This window comes from Daphnia pulex, chromosome 1 (genome assembly GCF_021134715.1).
Source record: "Daphnia pulex isolate KAP4 chromosome 1, ASM2113471v1".
NCBI classification, from domain to species: domain Eukaryota; kingdom Metazoa; phylum Arthropoda; class Branchiopoda; order Diplostraca; family Daphniidae; genus Daphnia; species Daphnia pulex.
In genome coordinates, this window is record NC_060017.1 from 5,655,163 (window position 1) to 5,674,486 (window position 19,324).

Below are 19,324 nucleotides of genomic sequence, written 5' to 3' on the forward strand. Positions count from 1 at the left end.
TAAAAAAATGCGGGAAAATCTTTTATTTTTGTAAATTCTTCGTTGTTGGTTTTTCACGCAAGATGGAGTTGTGTAGACGGAAGAAGTTGCATCGACTGCTGTTGTCTTTTGACAGCTACGATTAATTATTTACTATTTTTTATTTCTACTCCTTCTATCACTCTAACAGCGAGAATATTGGTCTATTGGAATAACGGACTTGGATGTCAAACTATATTTTAGGTAAATATTATGTGGAAAATGCAGTTCAAGCAGTTCTAACTCCACTATTTATTAAAACTTCCAAAGCAGAATTCAAACACAACTCAACCCAAAATTGGCTCACGGCTCACTTTCATTTTCATTGTAGGTAGCTGATTAGCGTAAAGAATCGACGTTACATATACCTATGTGGCCTACATGATGAAGTATCAAGTATGTATGAGAAATTTATCTTGAGAATTGGTACATCACAATGAGCACATCACTCCACTACCGCCACTACTTTGAAATCTTCACTCTCCTCTTTCACTTGAGTAGTTAAACTTTAATGACTCAGTATAAGTAAACTCCTTTACATTTATCTCATTTTCACGAGGGAGCTTAAAATATGAAAACGAAACGTCAAATCTAAAAACGCGAAAGCGAAAGCGAAACGTGAAACACGGAACACGAATTATATCATTTTTGAGACAGAGAAATTGGCAAAACCTCAATAGATTTGCGAAAAGTCTTGCGAAAAGCTTAGCGAAGCAGTAAAAGAAAATTGTGTTACGGTCTGACGGACTCAATTATCTTCCACATATTTTAATGAGTAACTTTCAGATTTGTTCTCATAAAAAAAAATTTCTTTACTCCAGGCTATGACGACAATTATGGGTTTTTAAAACTTTTCCCGATTCATAGTTTAAGTGCTTTTATAGTTTATGTAAAATTAAGAAATAAAAGAAAACAAGGAAAACTATTTTTCAGAAATCAACTGTGCGACGCCACTGCGGTCGTGCTATTTCTCCCTTACGTTCAGATCCGTCAAGTGAACAGAACAGGAACACATGGAACATGTTTCGTTAAATGAGAATTCTGTGGGCCTATCACATGTCCCACAAAGAAAACTGCACTCAAGAAACAAGTTTGATTTGTAAAAGTTTCTATTCATCACTAGGTATTGCTAATGAATAATTGAAAAACGACTTTTAGTTAGCCAGGGCTTTGTAGAAAATTTAGATTTTATTGTGTCATGAAACTATGTTAACGATATATTCATCTGATATTCATATACAACTGAATCTATAGATCACAATATGGCGAGCAGTTCATACAGATAATTTTATAATGTCTATATTTTAAGTGAGATTAATATATTCCGTAAGGTTGACCATAGCCGTAAGGTTGACCATAGCCGTAAGGCGTTTGGAGATAGTCCCTTTTCGAGTCGCTTCCATGTTGGTAGTTGTTCAAGATCCTGCTGTAGTCGTAATGTCCCTGTATATTTCCAATGAAAATTGTAAAAAATAATTGCACCATAGATATTTATCTCAGTAAACATTTACCGCGTGTCCCTCATAATTGCCAAAGACATATTTATCATAGCCGGAACCATAATGAGGAGGTTGATAATCGACAAATCCATAACCTAATAACTCACGAAAAAAATTTGTTATTGAAATTCGATTAATCATACATGCCAATAACACTGTCAGTCACCTCCGTAGTCAGCCCCATAACCGTACACTGATGGCCGAGCACTTATCATCACTGCCATAACTCCGATAAGTAGAAAACAAATTACCTGTAATTAAAAAAATGAATAAATAATTCATACAAGTGCTAAGTAAATATTGTAGCACAATAGTCGATTATTCCTAATTTGACCCTGTCTAGGAATAGATGCCTAATTGTTGCTTTTAAGTTCTTACAGTGACGTTTTTCATTTTTAAAATAACGAACAGATGGACAGCGAAACAAGTGACTTGCTGGCACCGTCGAAAGAAACTAGTCGAACTTCCTCAGATGGGCGTTGTTTTTATATTTGCCACCAAAATCTCACAACTTTCCCTTTTTTTAAAAAGAAGATTGCGCATATGGACATTGTTACAGCAATTCACAGTTCCATACTATTGAAATGCTTTTTTTTAATGGTTTTCTCGTGTTGCTATTTTTAAGAGGGAGGCGTTTATTGTTCCGCTACCTTTCCCGTGCAGACTATTTCAGTCGATTTCTCCATAGTAATGGTCTATACAGTTTAGTTACCGACACTGCATGGGCTATAAACACCGAATTGCATCAAATGCACCGCGCCATCGGTCTAAGCGAAAAAGATTTTTTTATGATAGGCCCCAGACAAAATGTTTAATACAATTATTTCATAGGCCGATTAGTATAAGTCTCACCGTTTTAGAATATTTAAAAAACTAAATACTACGTATTTACGACTTCGTGAAACTGCCAAAACATTCGCTCTGCTGGAAGCCTGAATACGTTAAAGCAATATAGCATCAACATATAACAGCCAGGCTATCATGATTTATTATTGGCTTTAACAGTAATCTATAGTCGAAGCCAGTGGCGAGAACTTTCCATGGTAGATGCTAATATATGTGTTTGCTACACATTCGTTATTTCCTATAGTGATGACAGCTCTCTCTCGCACCTGTTCTACTTGTCTCTCACTTGCGCAAGAAAATTCGTCATCGTATATAACCATACGGAGACGCTGCGCTGTAGAAATTCGTGCTGCGACGAATGAAATGAAAGTGTTCAGCTGGCTTATTGTGTTTTTGTATTTATACTCTTCTCCGGGCGTTTTTTTTTTATTATTGCATTCTGGCTTATCGTGTGTTGCGAGAAATCCGGAACGAAAGAAAAATACGAGTTAACTTTTCTCTCCATTATTTTCAGCGTCACAGCTCGTTTATTGTCTTCTTTATAACACAAGTCGTTGATCAAAAGTCCTACACGAAGCAAAAGCTATTAGCCTATTACGAAGACCGATGATTGTCCACCCACACAAACAATTTTTGTAAAAAAAAAATGATAATGGTAATAAAATAAATCTATATGGACTACTAAAGATGATACGCGTTCTTTGATGTCTTGAAAGTAAAATTCGCCATCTGCAGAAGCAGCCGATCGCGAAGATTCTTTATCAAGAACAGTTTTCTCTTTTGCTTCTTAATAATGGGGGTAGTACAATTTAAGTACCAAATCGAAATTGAAGTGTTTATTCCATGATTTATATAGTTCTAGTTTTTTTTTTACCTACACAGAGGTTCCATATAAAAATAAAAGCAGATATACGTTATACACATCAGGACTGTCTTCTAGAATATTTAAAAAAATCCAAACAAGCTCGAGAAGTGGCCGGCATCACAAAGTCTTAGTAAGCTTTCTTTTCAGACTGATAAAGTCCCTATAAAATGTAATTTAAAAATAAATAAAATAAGGATAATACGAAATTTTTCAGTAAGTATACCGGGTGGCCTTCGTAAACACCGTAGATTGATTTGTCGTAGCCAGAGCCTATGTTTTAATAATTTTTCCAACAATTAAAATGATGTCAAATACTTAAATAGTGCATAACCAAAGTTCTTTTACCATAAATAGGAGCGGGTTGAGAACCATATTCCGGGCCATTTCCATAACCTGACATACCAGTGTATTGGAAAAAAAAATTATTTCACTGATTCCATTACTATTTATTTTTACTTGAATATACCTTTAGTTGCCTTCGGGGCATCGTATCCGTACGACGATGGATGCGCAAAACCAAAGGTTACCATGAAAATGATGGTCATCAAAGCAATCATCTAAGTTAAATGAATATTTAATTTTAAAAGCTTATATTATTATTGAACGACACTTTAAAAAATACATACCGCGAATTTGAACATTTCAAAAAATGAAAGAAGAGCTGCGTGCCGGTTTCGTTATTTTGGAGGGTAGTAGGAAACTGACTTATCCAACAAAGTAAGGATGGCTTTTTATACTCGTTGAATACAATGGCCCATGCGATTTCACAAGAGTACTTGCATGTCATGTCGAGAATACTTTCGCGAACGTTTCTTTGGATGCGTCAAAATTTATAAGCGTTACATTCGCTCCCGCTGCTACTAAATCGATGTGTACCTTTCTCGGCCGTATGATTGCAAGCAAAGGCTCTTGGACGATTTTTTTTTTTTTTCAAAGTGGAGTAAGGCCGTAATATGATGGCCTTCTTCTTTTAAGAAGAGAAACTTTTAAAGAAAAATTCGAAAATGACGCTGTCGTAATAATGAAATTCGTTTATTTCCATCTTCGTCTCGTATTTTCTTGTTTAGATAAAAATACAGCTGAGGGCGTCATCTCAAGTCTGCCCCTTTTTTAAAATGTATGATCGAGTTATTAAGTTTTGAAGCATTTTATACATAAGAAAGATGGTCACACAGCCCCTCAATAAATCATACTTTGTTACTTTCCCTCCCCTTCAATGCCAACGAGCAATGATAGTCAATGGAGCACGAATACCGTGCCATTACGACTTAAAACATTTCTTTCCTATGTGATAAAATAAGTCCATACAAAACCGATTTCTGATTATTTCTCTAAACTTCCGATAGGACCTACGTAAATTTCAATTCATTTGTTCGTTTTGTTTGCAAACAAAGAAAGAAAGCATCTTCGTTTTACGGGTGTGGGCTCTTCTCAACCTAATCAATTCATATTCTATTCATCTCCGCGTCAACTCTACTCAGTTGATATTTTTATTGGTCAACTTAATAACCATTTTTGAAAAAGCCGCTATCATCATTCATCAGGCACCTAGTAGAGACATTTCGTACTACTTATTGGAATCATGCTTGATTGTTTGTCGTCTGCTGCGAGTCGCATGGCGGCTTACTTTTGGTGGCGGCGAGTGCTTTTGGTTTCGTAAGGAAAGAACTAAAGAAGAACAGAAATAGGAGATTACTTTAATGTTCTTGTGACTGTTTTATGAGATATTTATTATTTAGGCTATGTTAAGTAGAGAGGACACAGAAAAACAGCAGTTTTATTGTTTTAAGATTCTGTTCTGGTAAATCTGTAGATTATGTTGCACAAAGTGCATCAACGAATTTTTTTAGAAAATAGCAAGGGTTTTTGTGTTGGATGTTAACGAAGAAGCCGATGGCTCATTACTGAAACCATTAACTTGAATCTCTAATAACTGTAGAATGCATCATATGTCCACATCACCATGTATGCAAATATTTTAAAACAGGATGTTGAACCTGGCCAACTCGACAAGAAATGATGCAGCATACTTCAGTCTAATTCAATCCAAGAGGTCACACTATTTTACAGTAATCATTATTGTTTAATTATCTATATCTATATTAGCTATCTTTTTTGAAGATCTGATCATAATCTCAGATCTACTAATCCTCTGAAGTCTGAATGAATGATTATCAAAAGGCAATTAGAAAGCAGTTTGGCCATCAATCAATCAATCTTCATGCATCAATATGACCAGTGAGAGTCAAGTGACAATGTTGAGTTGTTGCGCAGTGCGCACTGCTTCTTCTTCAGGATGACATCAAGACCAGACGTGGCATAATTTAACCTAACTTTCCATTTCAGCACTACTTAATCAAGGTTTTTCTGCCTCTTTAAAGTCTATCTTTTAGGCTATTGTAAAGTATTTAATTAGAAGTGCACACAATCATGGGTAGTTTAGTTTGCTAAATTGAACCACCGATGCAGACATTGAAACCTTTTTTCAGTTCCAGACTAAATAAAATTTGTCTATTCAGCAATTTGTTATTGCCAACAAACAGTGCATGAAGAGTTCATCCCCTAACCGCTATTTCATGTTCCGTGACACGCGGGATACGAATTACTTGAAATCTAAACTCAGGCGAAGGAGCAACCCGGAAGCGGCTCACCTCTGGAAGTTGAATGTTGAGCGAAGATGAGTATTCTATAAAGTTCAAATGAATTTTATTTAAATCTTAAACGTGTCATCTAATTTAATGTAAATTCTAGTTTAACAATCGTCACAGATAATGTTGCAGTAGAATATTTTGGTTTATTATTTGAATTGATATAATGTAGGTATAATAAAATTGTTTTTTCATACAACATTTCCAATGAGATTAATTTTATTTTTGTTATAGGTTCACGTTTAGCGGTGATGTTGCTGTCAAATGTGGCATGTTGTTGCAGTCTTAGGTGGTGCTGCTGCTGCACAAACAGTGCAGGACGAATTCAACTCGTGATTGCTGTTTCATGTGCGCCGACACGCAGGGTACGAATTACTTGTAATCTAAAATTGAGCGAAAATTGTTAACGAGAGTAGCAACGCGGAAGCGGCTCACTTCTGGGAGACGTTGAACGATTATGAAATGGAAGTGAAATGCCGTTCCGTTTCCGTTTCTGCCAAAAATAAGTCGCTATGCTTAGAGCCTGATTAAAGTGTTGACGAATCTGGTCAATCATTCCACCCATCAAATTGGCTTAAGTAAAATCAACAAATTTGTGTTTAATGATTATGGCTGAGATACTGAGAGGACATCTCGTGGCCAGGTTTGGAGTTGTTGGGCGTAGTCTAGCTGTTTACCGTTTAGCCCCTACCTTCTTCTTGGTTTTTCGTTAGAGTTCTGATGGAAGAGACGCCATGTTCCTTTGTTTGGGGTTGTGATGTGAGCTTAATTAACTGGATTGCTACTTGCTAGGCATTTCTTAGAATTTGTGATGGGTTTTAGTTAGTTCGGGTTGGCGGTTGGTGATCTCGCTATTATTCTTGGTATTGGTTCGATTAAATTGTCGTGCAGTGAAACTTGGAAAGTGCCCTGAAAGCTGCCTGAAAGTGTTAAATGTAATTTTTTATCTGTAGATGAATTTTGATGCTTAAGACTTGGAAACATGCTGTCCACCACATCCAGAAGCTGAGTAACATTTTACATGTGGATGTGGAAAGTTCTGAATGGTAAAATCATTGATTAAACTGATTGAAATTTTGATCATGACATTTGTAATGATTGATTGCAGGCATCTTATAATATAAGGAGCTTCCACCAACCAGTCTAGGACTTGCATCTAATTGTGCAGGTTTCGTGGAGTTCTCATTTACCTTTGCTGTGAACATCATGAACACATACACTATTTGAAGGTGACAATCTTATCCAATTTAGATTTTACAATTAAAATGTGATCAAACTTTGCATCCACTGGTTAGTTTTAACATTTTGGGATTTCGACAAGTCAACAGCTATTTCCTTCAGTCATGTGTTCTGTTGTGGATTTTTTAAAGGGGAGTTTGTTGTAAGCAAGAAAGGCAGTTACTGAAAAAGGTTTTGTTTATTTGTTTCACTGTAAAGTATTCTTCAAACATTTAAATCTTAAATTAGTCATCTAGTTTCATGTAAATTTGAGTTTCAATGTTAGGTATAATATAATGTTTAATATTTGGGTTTAATATTTGAAGTGATATAATGTAGCATATTATTTTTAGTTTCATACAGGATTTCCAATGATGCTGAAGATAATTTTTACTTTGGTTATAGGTTCATGTTTACGGAGCAGTGGTGTTGCTGTCCAATGTGGTGTGTTGTTGCAGCCTATGGTGGTGAAAGATATCTGCATCAAGTTGCTGTTCCTTGTGCATCCAAGGTGCTGGTTTTGTGCTACAGAAGTGACATCCAATTTTGTTTATAATTGCTATTTGTGCCTTTGCAGTTTATCTTTATATATTGAGAAGGAAAAAAAAAGTATTACGGGGAGGTTTATGTCAAACAAATAATAAACATGTCCAGGATGGGGGAATGAGGAGGAAGTTGGAGTGGGGTATTTGATTATGATTTACTAAAAGAAGTGAGGTATATTTTTAATGAATATGCAGTACTTGGTGATAGAAACTGTTGTTAACCTATACCTTCCTGTCAACCTATACCTTCCCTACTTCCACTTACACATCCATTCCTCAAACCCCATAAGCACCAACACCAAATCCCACATCCACTCACATCCATTCCTAAAACCCCACAATCCCCAACAACAAATTCACACAATAATTGTATATCTATTATCATATTAATAGCAAATAAATAAAATGTATTGTATAAAAATTTGTGAAACTATATTTATTCCGGAACACTTGCAAAATAAACAATTCATTAAACAGAGCGTCCGGTTCAAGACAATTTTTTTTGTGCGAGGCTTTTTAGAAAGCAATCCGCCACCCAATTTGACAAAAAGTGGTAGTTTGTTTTCACGGAAATTGCGTCAGACGGTTAAACAATTTCTAGTTCAAAAATCTCATGTAGAAATTAGCATCTAGTCTACTGGTGCAAATTGCGATTCTTTAAGCTTTGATTAATTTAGGTGATGTGTTAAAAGCAATTGTGGGTAGCTAAAAAATTGATCTAACTTTTTCTGAATATTTTGGTTTTAGATCACTGTTGTTTTTTAATTTGCTTGTGATCTTTCTTCAAATTATTCTGAAAAAGCGAATTAGTTCAATTTATTGGCTACTCACAATAGCTTTTAACACATCGCATAAATTAATCAAAGCTTAAAGAATCGCAATTTGCACCAGTAGACTAGATGCCAATTTTCTACGTGAGATTGTTGAACTAGAAATGTTTTAACCGTCTGACGCAATTTCCGTGAAAACAAACTATCACTTTTTGTCAAATTGGGTGACGGATTGCTTGCTAAAACTCGCACATGCAGTGTCGGCGTAGATCCAGGGAGATTACCTGGAAATGGAAGAGGAGAGAAGAGTGCGAGGCAAGTTTTACTGGGGAGCGATTAGTCACTACTAGGCTTCCGGGTTAGACTCATGACCCTCTAAAAGTTTTCGTCGGATCATGCGCCTTCCAAGTCCCCGTTCGACCAGAGCCCTCCCCTCCTCCTGGTTTCACAGCGGGTGAGTGACCACCGGCGGGCGTTGGTTAGTGGTTAGTTAGGGAAACGGGGCCACAGAAAAGAAGGGAGCCCAGATATGCACTTGTCATTTATCTACATCTACATAATTTTTTGATCAGACTTGAATTTCAGCATTCTCTCCTCAGTTTCACCAACGGGTCTTTGGATCGGCGACGAAAACCTGCAAGTAGAATGGAGATTTATATAGAAGACAATAATTTCCAAATGAGATTGTAGCAACAGCAAGCATTACCTCAAATCAAATATCTTGGTCTTAAATTAGAACTAGTTGTGATGGCCACTTTAGTGCAACCTCTGGAGTGGCAGCGTTATGGTCCTTTGGAACTGATGAGAGCTTCAATCTCTGGAGTAATAATTAACAGCGAATAGATAACCTGAAATATATAATGAATGTACATTTTGTTAGACAATGAGAATTCGCTCGAATTCAATTAGAGCCCTAACAGCAGGGTCACTACAGTGAAAGCATGACTGCAGACTTATTATGAGACCAGGCAAAGAAAATTACGGAGACAGAAATTTTTTGAAATTACCAAATCACGATCTTGCATCAATTGTTCTCTTCTTTCCATGTCAAGAGATGATCCTTTGTTGGACAAACACGATACATTTTCATTCAATGTCTAAAAAAAAAATGGCGGAAATTGTCTCTAAAGAAGACACTCGGCCATAATTTTAACCATCTAGGAAAACCAACAGATTCCCTTTCATCCACGAACGACTGGACGGAACGGCTGAAAAATTTGTCGAGGATCTAATTATGTAATACCATTACAGCCATCTAGACGTGACGTAACCTCACCTGCGTACAGCAAAGAAACAAGAAAATAATGAATGATAAAGTTTATTGATTGTGAAAATACCTGAGGATACCAGAGCAAGAAGTGGGACTCTCGTAGGGGGATTAGCTTTCCGGTTGTTGTCTCGCAGAAAGAGGACGTTTCACAAAGATTTCAATCGTTGCGCAGGATATGTTCTTAATTCAAATGCTTTGCCTGGAAAGGAAGGCAGTTAAATTTTATACACCTTATACTCGTTTGCCAACTATATCGTGGGAGACACCTGCCTCAGATAGTACAGCTTGTGGTGAAGGGGCTTTTCAAATTCCGTCTTGGCCAAAACTGTAGCAACAGTTCATTTGATGGGGGCTCGAGTATTGTCACGTATTACTTTCCTCCTTGGCAAGAGTTTCATCACCAAAGCCAATTTCTTCCAGGATGTCAGTTTTTTTTGGCAAAGGTGCGTTTTGAAAACCTGCATTCGCGCCGATGTCGGTTGTGACCTAAAGATTCCAGAGTCTGAAAAGAGAATCAAGGAATTTCGTTAAAATATCGAGGAAGAAGTTATTTGTATTTAAAAACACAATCACGAGTTGCTAAAGTCTTACTCAATAATCTTGTTTTTCACGTTGTAAGAGATTGGCTGTAGAAGATGTTGAATGAAGATTAAAAATATCAATCTCAACTTTTTCCTCCGTTGATCCTTGAAGACGTAAAAGCAAAAACTGGATGGCCTTTCGTCGATTCCGCACTTCGTTTCTGACGTTCTTATGCTTTCCTTCAACACTGATATTTTGTTGCCCGATATGGAACTGTAATCCATGCCAATTCCCATGTAGAATTCCTTTAGTTAAGGCAAACTTTGTGTCTGGCAGTTCACATAGGTAAATGTTGCTGTCACTGAATCTTTGTGTTCACTTCATTAGGTACTTGTTCTACATCGCTGGAATACTTCACGAGAAGAGGTAACTTCAACGGCCACACTGTACTAGAAAAGTTTAGACTTGAGGCTGTTGCATTGTAGCAAAGTGTTGGAGTGATTTCAGCCTTATAAAAACACACAGAACAAAATTTTCTTGCAGCACTCATTTTGGTTTAGCAAGTCGATTGAAAAAATCTGATGCAGGTGAAGCACTCCATGCCTTCTCGCATCAATGTGATCTGGGCATATGGGCTGTTTCAAACATTCTTGATATGACTACTTTGTCACGGAATAAATCCTATACGTATCGTGGCTTTGTTTCAAGTTTTTAACCACGTTAAAAAAGGACACCTGTAAACTCACTTTGGTAAAAATATTTCCACTTGTTTTTCATACTGCAGAATGCAGACGAACTTTCGTGACAACTGGAAAGCGTTGTTGCCCTTTTACGAAATTCAGTAAATTACGCGAATGATTTTTGTCTTTCTGTTTCTGAGTTCTTACTTTGTGCACAGATAAAGACTAAAAACAGTCCATTAGGTCTTGCTAACGCAGGTTGCTGACAATATCTAAATCCTAAATGTGTGACAAAACGTTCTTCGCTACTAAAGTGAGTTTTTTTTCTCGCTAGATGTCTCTGAATCACGTTTCCAGATCACGGTAGCACGAATCACGAACACGCCCTACCCCTTTGAACAAATTGGCACTTTTACAAAACGCCCAAATGTATCGCATATGTATAGCATTTTATCTTTATTTTAGCACTGGACGTTACTACGACATATCTGATTAGCATCAAAATTGACTATTACTTTGTGTGTAATAATTAATAACCCGTATCGATAACCACGACAGAAAAAATGTCCAATCCAGGAAAACTTGCTTTTGGACACTGTATTAAGGGTAATGCAGGTTACCCCCATGCCAAGTTTCAGGTGGTAGTTTTAATTAAGAAAAAACAAATCTCAAGAAGAGAAAACCGGTTTTTTAAAAAACATAAATGCAACGTTCAAGTTTTTCAGGAAAGTTGGCTTCACACAACAACTTTCGAAAACCTTTTCCTATTACAGGAACCTGTTGTTTTTAATAGCTAATTTTAAACGAAATACCAAAAAAACCAACAAAGCTGTAGATGAGTCGAGGATGATTTTCTTTAAACGTAAATTGATCAATGAAGTCAAAAAATGTACCCAAAACTTCCGTGTCTTGCGCTTATTCATTGGGCGTCCGTGTAATCGATAATCCAGTTCCAGTATAGAAGCAGCTCGACTGAATGGACGGACGACAGCGACGGGTACATGCAGTCGCCATAAAAAGAAAAAACGATGAAAATGAAGGGAAAAAACTGCGAAAAATGCAAGAACGTCATCATAAAAACAAAAATAAAATCGACAATAGAGCGCTGTTTTTTGTGTTGTCTTTCAATTTATTATTATTATATTATGGCTCGACTCGTCAATGTTACTTGATTGGAAAAATACATCGTCATCGCCGGCGGTGGCCTGTGTATATACGAAACAGCAGCAGTCTATAGCACATGTGTATCCGATGAAACTACAAAGTTATTATATGCATGTTTAGGTTATCGACCCAAAAAACTTTCGAGTCCAGTCAGTGATTGAATTGCCTTTTCTCGTTTTCCTCAAATATAAAGAGAGAGAGAATAAACAACACAGGAGGAACAGTGGGATAGTCGGGAGGGGGGTGAAATGAGCGCTCGTCCATATCTCAACCTATATTATATATGTACATCTGGATGGGCGTGGTAATTCCGCATGCGGATGGTTTTCCTGGAATGAAAATGCATTACTTCCGCGCCCGACAATGAAAGAGGGGGGGAGGAAAAAAAAGAGTTACGGGAGGGTGGAACATGAGGAACAAACTCACAGAAAAAAATACTGTGAAATTATTGTTGTTTCTTTTTCTACTTTTTTTCTTAAAATCCAAATACATCAGTCGATTGGACGACTGTCAAATCATCGACCAAACACGGAAAGTTGTGGTGTGTGTATGTGGCGTGAGCAATTGCTACCTAGTTTACGACTAAATCATATATCGCTTATACTATATCTACAAACACAATTTGCGCGTCGTCTAGTCTTGACAAGAATTATTAAGGAGCCGGCCTCGAGGATTGCAGAGCTGTCGGACCAAATTAATAAAAACGAAAGGAGGGAGGAAATTTTAAAAGAAAAAGACGAGGCCGCTGGATATGGAGGACTCGTCGCATCTCCCTGCTTTGCTCATTTGACAAATATTATATGAACCTGAGATACCTGGTCATACACCAAAATAAGATATTATTTTTTGAAAACAAAAAGTGCTGGGTGGGGGGGGGGGGGGGTTATGGGGGGATCGAATGTATAGACTAGAGTCTCGTATCAAATTTTTGTTATTTCTTTTCTTTCGTATGGCAAGTGGATCGAGGAGTTGTATCAGTTAGTTCAGCCCCGTCAGAGGAGATTTGGTTTCCCACGTTCGATGACCTAAAAAGAGTCGCAGCTGGGAAATATATAAGAGACCGCTAAATCAATATGCTATTAAATATCACCCATTTCGAATTACGGAAATTAAATTAAAAAGACAGTCGTCGTCGTCTAGTGTCTAAATCCATTGATTTTCGTCGTCGTCGTCGTCATTTGATACTCTGACGCAATTCTTGCAAAGCAGATGCCGTGATGGTGCCGTGCGAGGAAACGAACTTGCTGGTTCCTGTTATTCCGCCAACTATGCCGGATCCGCCCCCACCAACTACTCCGGCAGCGGTGGCCAAGTTCGACACGTTGTTTAACGAAGTGAATTGCCTCTTGCCAAACGTCGGGGCTGGACGTGGGATTTTATTGTCGCGTCCACCTCCACCTACGCCCGTCGTGGCGCTGCCCAGCGCCTTCTCAGCCGAAGTTGCCTGGATTGAATCATATCATAAATCATTTCCGTCTAAACAACTTTATGATTTGTCAAACAATACGGCTGGTCATATAGACGCCGTAATTATATAATAATGCTGGATATATAAATATAACGGTGCCGGCTTGTTATTATTATTATGATTATTATTACCCGTGGGATAGCGGTCACGGTGCGCGTAATGACGGGATTATCTAGACTCCGGCTGAAGAGATTTTTCCCATAGCGGCTGGCGAATCTCGAGGCGGTCGTCGTGGCCGCCACGCTCGGCGCGGCTGAACGAACCGGTGGGTGGACACTGGTGCTGGTCGACGCTGCCGCCGTCGTCGCCCGGCAATTTGAAGTATTACTACTGACATTGCAATTCTGTTCCATGCTGGCCGAAAGGAAGTGAGTGGCGGAACAGCTCGACTTCAACGGAGAACCTACAAAACAATTCAATTTGTTATTCTTTTAGTGAATTTAATTAGGTTTAAAAAGATATGGTCAATTTACTTTTGCTGGGCTCCGAATCGGTCGACGAATTGGACATGTGGTACTTGACTAAGCAATGACCAGAATAGGATCGCGGGAGAGCGGTGGCGGCCGCCGACGACAATTTGTTGGCCGTGGTGGCCATTTTATTCGACGACGATTTCTCTTTACTCCGGATGACTTCTCCGTCTGAATGGCGACTGACCAGTTTCCGATCCGGTGGGCGGGGGATGTCAACTACCGTCGTCGATCGGTTGTTGTTACGTGACGAACTGCCGGAAGGATCGGCCGGCGCTGAAATGCTGACGACGCTGCTGTGCCTCGACTTGGAGTGATGATGATGATGGGCGCGCGATTCCGTCGACGAAATGTCGACGCTGGATTTGGTTTTCGGCATCGTTTTGCTCAGCGTCTCTTTGGGCGAACCCTTGGGCGACGATTCATTGGGATCGCGGATGAATTTGAAAGGCGACAGCTCGCGCATTTCCGCCCGTTTCTGGTGGGCAATGACTTCGTAGAGTTTCGTCCGGTACTCGTCCACCGTCAACTGAATGGCGTCGCTCAGCGTCGGCACAACGTCGTGATCCAGCGCCGGTTCCCTTTCCGGCTTGTGGAAGGCTTTGACGTAAGGATGTTCCAGCGCTTGCTCGGCCGTCAGCCGCTTGTGAGGATTGAGGACGAGCAATTTCTCCAGCAGGTCAACCGCGTCGACCGGCGCCGAAGCCAAAAGGGTCCGCAGTGGCTGTTTGGGGACCATCATGGATTTCTCCAGCAAAGTCGACGCATAGCCGGAACTGAGCGATTGTATATCTTTAAACATAAATAAAAACATCAAAATTAAAAAAATGATGATGTTAATAAATCAATCAAAAGTTCGAACCTTCTCTAGAAGGTGGAGGGATCGAGGCCATAATCTTTTCCAGCTGATTGAGCGTCGAGGTGCCAGGGAAAAGTGGCTGGCCAAGTAAAATCTCTCCTAAAATGCAACCCAAACTCCACATGTCTACACCTTTCGTGTACCTGCACAAAGAACAAATAACACACGCCACCATGATCATATCGTCTCTCCATTTTTGGTTCGAGTTTTTCTATATTTTTCTACAAGATACACACATAACATAAAATGGCCTGACGTATACTTGCCATTTTAGGGGTTTCAGTATATAAAAGAATTGCCTGGACAAGAAAAAGAAGGAGATGGACGTCGTTATTTTAACTTACCGTTTGGATGCCAGCAGGATCTCCGGCGCCCGATACCATCTGGTTGCCACATAGTCGGTCATCACGTTGTCAGTCTGGCCGTCCTCGGAGACGTCCTGCACCAAAGATCTGGCCAGACCAAAATCGGCTATCTTACATCGGCAGTCGGCGTCCAACAGGATATTCGAAGGCTGTTTGTGGCAAAGAACCAAAGAAAGAAAGAAAAAACTATTAAGAAGACTAGTAGTAGTGGCGTGTAAAATAGGACATTGAACAAATATTAGCATTCCTTTATTTGGGAAACTTTTTTTTTCAAATTTATTAACCTCGTGCTTTGGCTAATGATGACGCATACTATTCCAATGAATATGTTTTATACGAGTCGTAAATTTTCCCCAAGTAAAGAATTGCAAATGAAAAGAAGAGCGCAATTTAAATAAGGACGTAATCTACGATGTACTATAGGTTGGGTCGTATATGTACAACACACTTTAAACAGCTGCCAACGTGACATATGGCCACGTTCCATTCAATTTGGCGAAAGAAGAAGAAAATCGAATGTGACGTTGGTTGGGGGGCTTTTTTTGATAGCGCGTTGCCAAGGTGAGTGTGTGTTGTACATGGAGCCAACCCACCACCATCGTGGCTTTGTGCTGTTTGGTATAGAAACACCTGCACGTTTTTTATTTTATTTTGAATACTAATGATGTTGCGCTAGGCAACGGTCGAATTGCCGTATTCACTTGGAAGATCACAAAGCAACGCGATCAATGTAAATTGAATCAAAATTAAATTTCAAATAACCTTTTGATCACGGTGAATCACGTTGCCGGAATGCAGGTACTTGGTCGCCCGGAACAGCTGATACAAAATGTATTGTTTGTGCACTTCTTTCAAAATGTTGCCCCGTTTGATGACGTTGTGAAGGTCCGTATCTGTTTCCGTGTGCCAATGCCAAAATCAAGACGTCGGTTAACTATAATATGTTGGCGTGATAATATAATGACGTTCAATCTTACTTACCCATGTATTCGAAAACGAGGTAAATGTCTTTGTCGTTATCGGCCCGATGGACGTCGAGCAATCGGATTATGTTGGGGTGATCGCCAAAATGTTGCAGGAACATGATTTCACGGAAGGTTCGCTGGGCGTCGGTTTGATTCCGGAAAGCGTCTGCACCCACACAGAGAGAAAAAGGCCATTCGAATCAAATCCAACATTAAGCCGGAATGGTCAATCAGTCACGAAGTCCCCACTCGCCGACAACAACAACAATGTCGACAACAACAAAACACTCACGTTACAATCCGATCGCTCCCGTCTGTGACATGAAACAGAAAAGACCGCAACTTTTTTCCAACAATAATTACCAAATATTTTCTTGACGGCCACGATGCTGCCCGTCTTCTTGTCCATTGCCTTCCAGACGATCCCGTACGCCTGTTTTAAAAAATAAAACAAAACAAGTCAACAAATAGATATGAACGACACGTGTTTCCTCGATTAGAAAAATAAAAGGAAAAACAAAAAAGTTTAAAAACTTTTTGGTTGTGTTGCCAGACAGCAGAAAGAAAGAAAAAAGGGGAAAAATATAAAAACTGGAAGACGATGGTCAGTCTAAAAAAGATGAAGAGATGCGTGTTTGGCGTGACGCTCTCCGTGCCCCGCCGAGCGTCCGTCAGCATTATATAAGATTATAAGAGTGTGTAGAGCTAGCAAACACGAACAGCACACCACGTTTATATATTTCTTCCCTTTTTTTTGTTATTTCTTTTGGGAATGTATATCAAAAAGATTCGAGTTTTTCCCTTTTGTTGTCACTTGACAAACAAACAAATAAGAAGAATTGGGGGTGAAATAAAAAGAATAATGGGAGGCCATGACAAATGGATAGACAGGATAGACTCACGGTAAACAATAGCAACAAAAACCAATAAAAAAACAAGAAAAAGTCGTATTGAATTTTGTTTGTGGGGGTCTTACGCCTTTGCCGAGCCGCTTCTTGACATCGTAGCGTTTGCTGATGTGAGTGTCCACTTCGCAAATGTCAGCCATTGCCAAAAGCTGATTTTTCTTATGGGGGAGGTTGAACTGCTCTTTTGTTTCTTCGACCTTTTTCTTCTTCCAATGGAGGAAATCTGTGTCAACCGGAGGAAGCCATCACACAGCACACACAAACACCAAAGGTTCTTCCGTGGGTTAACGGTGGAGAAGAGAAGCTGATGGCGCCACGAGGTCAGCTTCAAAAAGGCTAGGCGGAGTGTAGAATATTTCTTTCTTTCCCAAACGCCAAAAAAATATGAAACTTTTCTCTCCTTTTAACCTTCTTCTTCTTCTTCTGGCGTACCTGAGGTCAGCCCACGTCGACCGAAAAAGACCCTGATTAGATATAGGGCTCTAAAACTTATAGTTTTCCAGAGTGTCTATTTTGACAGTTGTGAATAGATTTTTACCTGCAGACAAATGTCACATCCTGTCTTGAATGGGCTGGTGTCAACTATTCCATAAGAGCACTTTTAGCTGCTGAACGAGTCTAACAAACCAAAAGTCGAAAACGTGGAAGAACTCAAAAAATCACACACACAAAAATAAAACAAGGAGCAAGAAGAAAATAAAAAAGCCTCCGTTTTCGACTAGGAGGAATGCCAGACTGAAGGAGACTTGTTCTTGGGCTCTGTGTATATTATTTCTCCCAACCACCCACCACCTCTTTGGAGTGTGCGCGGAACGTTGGAGTGGGGGGTTGGCATGGAAAAAGGTAAAAAAAAAAAAAGAGAGAGTGGTGGGATGATGAAGGAGGGGCAAGCAAAAGGGGGGAATTTTTTTATCCAGGTAGATTTTCCCCAGGGCAAATAAGAAACAGACACACACGTATACACCTGAGGCTCCCCTCTCTCTCTCTGCACAGCATTCTTATTTTTTCCTACCTTTCCTCTGTGTGTTATTAGCATTTTTACAGAGGAATCTCTAAAGTTTCTTTTTTCTTTTCCAAAACAACAAAGGAGCTGACAAAGTTTTTGGGGGGGTTGAAAATGGAAGGAATCCCGATGGACGGCTATACAGGTGATCAATCAAAAAGCCAATCGTGAAGAGATGTGATCCCAAAAAGGCTGAATGTAATAATAACAGGGTCCATCTGGGAAATGTTTTTCTCCTGTCGAAAAAAGACTGTAACATTTTGTACGTGGCATTTTTACATTTACTTCGACACTTTTGGTTGGTTGGTTGGTTGGTACGTATGAAGGATGTCACTTGACACTCGGCGGGTTTTATTTTGGTAAGGATCGGGACAGCGCGGGACTGATCTGCGTGTCAAACCGCTATCGCACGACGGGCAATCGTTTCTTTTTTTGGGTGGAAAACATTTCATGGCCATTTTCCATTTTGAAATGAATATACGACAGTTTCACGTGTCGCCTTATGATTAGTAGAGTCGTGCCGAAAACTTTTTTCCTGTTGGGGGAATATGAATGAATGCGAAATTTTCGTATTAAAACGGGTCGGGGGACAGTGCAATTTGATCTCTCGTGTGGCGGCTGTTATTGTGTATGGATTGGATAATCGGCTTTGATATCCTCGTTCGACATGGCCTATAAAAGCGACACGACCGTTTCGGGACTCGTACCAATTTGATGATCCATCGGGTTGAATGTCAAGCAGCAATCAAAATGTTAAATCCATATCTTCTATAGCTCTGACATATAATCAGATCCTCCCAATTGGAAATACGGTTGCAATAGTATTTGTGAAAAGTTGTACACACATACGGGGGGAAAGTTTCAATCGATGCGCGGATTATATGCGGAAGTTTGGCTGGAGCGATTTGGGGGGAAAATAACTTCCGGCCGTGTCTAGTTTTTCCGTGCAGCAAATTTTTTCTTCCGCGCTATAGTCGTCGTGTTTTGGACCAACGTTAGGTAATAAGGGTCTCCTGGTTTTTTCGGGCCGATGTGGCCGCCCAGCCAAACGAGAAGAGACGGCCCTGTGGTGTATTACATGACGGGCCAACGATGCGCAGAAACGTCAACAAAACAAAAAAGTTGCAGCCAGAGAAGAATGAGGTACACAATTCACGGAGTTGGTATATCATGAAATTTGTCCATCATCATCCTAGCGCAAGAGTTGCATCCATCCATCCATCCATCTACACAGTACGTAG

The 19,324-nt window shown here is 39.4% G+C and overlaps 2 protein-coding genes and 2 long non-coding RNA genes across 8 annotated transcripts; 1 reads left to right on the forward strand and 3 right to left on the reverse strand.

The window, feature by feature from the left end:
* Window positions 1-48: 48 nt before the first annotated feature.
* On the forward strand, window positions 49-8,060 carry LOC124190347. Of its 3 annotated transcripts, none has more exons than XR_006872945.1 (8): window positions 49-222; window positions 292-414; window positions 5,216-5,297; window positions 5,410-6,044; window positions 6,111-6,241; window positions 6,830-6,922; window positions 6,985-7,105; window positions 7,500-8,060. It is a non-coding gene; the product is annotated as an uncharacterized LOC124190347 (long non-coding RNA). The 3 variants fall into 3 exon arrangements; XR_006872943.1 differs by having other exon boundaries at window positions 350-414; XR_006872942.1 differs by lacking the exons at window positions 49-222; window positions 292-414; window positions 5,216-5,297; window positions 5,410-6,044; window positions 6,111-6,241 and adding an exon at window positions 6,545-6,739.
* On the reverse strand, window positions 1,223-2,045 carry LOC124190318 (keratin-associated protein 19-2-like). Its single transcript, XM_046582946.1, has 4 exons — window positions 1,896-2,045; window positions 1,684-1,768; window positions 1,530-1,612; window positions 1,223-1,461 (listed from the first exon to the last, which is right to left on the reverse strand). Exons 1-4 carry the CDS (start codon window positions 1,908-1,910, stop codon window positions 1,333-1,335), a joined length of 312 nt encoding a protein of 103 aa, XP_046438902.1. The 5' UTR covers window positions 1,911-2,045; the 3' UTR covers window positions 1,223-1,332.
* A 794-nt stretch (window positions 8,061-8,854) lies between the features above and the next one.
* Window positions 8,855-11,708, reverse strand: LOC124190361. The gene is made up of 5 exons (XR_006872947.1): window positions 10,271-11,708; window positions 9,747-10,181; window positions 9,417-9,685; window positions 9,116-9,257; window positions 8,855-9,043 (listed from the first exon to the last, which is right to left on the reverse strand). It is a non-coding gene; the product is annotated as an uncharacterized LOC124190361 (long non-coding RNA).
* Window positions 11,709-11,998: 290 nt separating this feature from the next.
* On the reverse strand, window positions 11,999-17,836 carry LOC124190365 (mitogen-activated protein kinase 15-like). 3 transcript variants are annotated; one of them, XM_046582996.1, is made up of 10 exons: window positions 17,619-17,836; window positions 17,149-17,512; window positions 16,536-16,605; window positions 16,189-16,338; window positions 15,970-16,100; window positions 15,187-15,356; window positions 14,846-14,985; window positions 13,987-14,775; window positions 13,645-13,916; window positions 11,999-13,489 (listed from the first exon to the last, which is right to left on the reverse strand). In XM_046582996.1, the coding sequence occupies exons 2-10, from the start codon at window positions 17,218-17,220 to the stop codon at window positions 13,220-13,222; spliced, it is 2,064 nt and encodes a 687-aa protein (XP_046438952.1). In that variant the 5' UTR covers window positions 17,221-17,512; window positions 17,619-17,836; the 3' UTR covers window positions 11,999-13,219. The 3 variants fall into 3 exon arrangements, with proteins under 3 accessions (XP_046438952.1, XP_046438961.1, XP_046438971.1); XM_046583005.1 differs by having other exon boundaries at window positions 17,149-17,544; XM_046583015.1 differs by having other exon boundaries at window positions 17,149-17,562.
* Between the last annotated feature and the right edge of the window lie 1,488 nt (window positions 17,837-19,324).